General features: G+C 39.6%; 1 protein-coding gene across 1 annotated transcript in view; it reads left to right on the top strand.

Annotated features, from left to right (window-relative positions):
• LOC122362748 (fibulin-2-like) overlaps positions 1 to 1,517 on the top strand; it is a 16,006-nt gene extending 14,489 nt beyond the window's left edge. The window contains exon 13 of the mRNA XM_043264310.1: positions 135 to 1,517. Coding sequence (XP_043120245.1) covers positions 135 to 492 — 358 coding nt within the window. The 3' untranslated portion in view covers positions 493 to 1,517. The remainder of the gene's footprint in view (positions 1 to 134) is intronic.
• The last annotated feature ends 919 nt before the right edge of the window (positions 1,518 to 2,436 follow it).

Here is a 2,436-nt window from a genome sequence, read left to right as displayed (position 1 = left end):
TATTGTGCAGATATTTATAAATATATAATAAATATACACAGTACACTTATATATTACGTAAACAAAAACATTTATTTTGGACGCAATTAAACACAAAGCAAAACTCTAACCTCTCTGAACTCTCATGCTTTTAGACGCTGTGAGCGAGTAAGTTGCCCCAACTTCCAGCAATGCCAGACCATGCCATTACGGATCACGTACTACCAGCTGAGCTTCCAGACCAACATCGTCATCCCAGCTCAGATCTTCCGCATCGGACCCTCGCCCGCCTACTCGGGCGACAACATCATCATCAGCATCCCTCGCGGAAACGAGGAAGGCTACTTCAGCACAAGGAAGCTCAACAGCTTCACGGGTGCCGTGTACCTGCACCGGCAAGTGCGGGAGCCGCGGGACTTCCTCATCGACGTGGAGATGAAGCTGCTGCGTCAAGGAACTTTCACAACTTTCCTGGCCCGCATCTACGTGTTCATCACAGCAAACTCCATGTGATATTACGCTCTTCTAACGACGCCTTTGATTCCGCATGGTGCTAAACTCTTCAAGCTTTTGCCTTGAAGTTGTTTGTCATCTGGCAGATCTTTAGGCTTCTGTTTGCCTAACGGATTTTGCTCAGAGAGACTTTGATGGGACTCTCCCACTGGGATCCAACCGCTTGTTTTTAGTACAGTGAGAACAAACAGGATGGAGTACAGAGACTGACAGAAACATTTGGCTTTTAAAAGTCCTAGTTTTTTTCCTCTTCAAAGTATTGAAAGTACTCTACACCAGATGCTATTTATACTGTACCAATTTATCTTGATTGCCTGAAACTGCTTTTTATAGCACTTCATTACTTTTCTAACAACACTATGTTTCTCCTCGGGGGTTGGCATAGTAGAGCTGAGGTAGAGTTACACATTCGTAATGGCTGTCGCAATTCCTCCATAGGCCAAACGTCTAACCATTTCACAGCTCATTCGAGTAAAACTAATAACTGCATTTGAAAAATGTATCCGTGATAATTCACATGAGTACCTCAGATCACACCAGCCCGCGAAAGACAACATTGTGCGATCATGTCTGTAATCATTGCGTTAAACACTTGATTAAAAAGGTGTTCGATTGTTCTGTTTGTTTAAAATGCATTCCCGTTGTAGCTCTTGGTGCTAATATACCGTTTTGGAAATGATACATGAAGAGTGTGTGAGCTCCAAAGCAGCACTGAGAACGGTTTCATTGTTATACGTCTTCATATTTATGTACTTAGTAATACTGGACCCATTTTGATGTATTACTGTCTTGAAAATCCATCTCAGGGTAAAAGCATAAAAATCATCTCGATATACTCTCACGCACAGCATATCTTAAATCATAATAAAATTCTACTCATTACTGAGAAACATATTAGGTATCAGCATAAAAGCATTTCATACCCATTAAATTCACGGAAGAACCAAATGCATCAGTGTAATAATGCAGTGCATATTATCTGCCTTACTGGATTCAATTCTTCAATAAAGCATCATTAATCCTTTTATTAGCATCTTAGTGATTACTTGAGATGTTTGTCACTTCATTTGTTTGTGCTGTGTGATTGTTTTATTAAAAGCGAAAGATCGCCTCCTATTGGTGAGACGAGGAACTGTTGATTGTATCCTGAGGCTCACTTTGCTTTCAGCGTGTTGCATTATCTATAAACCACCATCAAATTTTACGATATAATTTCACTTGTAATTAAGCATTTTATTGTACTATCAAATGCTTTTAAAGTCAACATGGAATCAAAGCTGAATCTCAGTACACAGTACGTCCTTCCACGGAGGCTTGTTTCTGCCACAGAATAAAAAAGGTATAAAAAAATCTACATTTCTGTATATCTCACAGTTAAATTTTTTTTTCTCACATTTGAAAGTTTATATTTCACAATTGAGATTTTTCACCTAAGAGATACAAAACTTTACTTTACGTGAGATTCTGAGGGGAAAATTGATAACCATCGCAATACTGAGAAAACAGTAAGGCGGAAAATGCTATTGTAATACAATAGTAGCTAATTGTTTTAGCACGTGCCCATTCGGTTAAAGGTCCCATGTTGTACAATATGCTTAGGGTTGCACACTTCTTCTCAGTAAAGGTTAAATAAAGTGCTCGGGTGACTGAGTAGACCCGACGTCACATTTTACGGAAGTCAAGACGGCTCGCGGAAAGCAACTTTATGGTCACGTGCACACTTCAATTTAAACTCGGTTGTCAGTTCACCATTTAGAGCTTAATCCCGTTCTGTGCGCACACCGTTCAGTCATTTACGGGAGTGACAACCGAATTAACTCCCGCAAAATACAGGAAGTGACAACCGCATTTACAGCAATGTGCATAGACGTGTCTCTCTTCTGTAGGGGAAGCAGTATGACTTATGACTTAGCAGTATGAAAAAAATAAAAATAATAATATATA

This window comes from Puntigrus tetrazona, chromosome 18 (assembly GCF_018831695.1).
Source record: "Puntigrus tetrazona isolate hp1 chromosome 18, ASM1883169v1, whole genome shotgun sequence".
In the NCBI taxonomy this organism is placed as follows: domain Eukaryota; kingdom Metazoa; phylum Chordata; class Actinopteri; order Cypriniformes; family Cyprinidae; genus Puntigrus; species Puntigrus tetrazona.
This window is presented reverse-complemented; position numbering and strand designations above follow the sequence as displayed.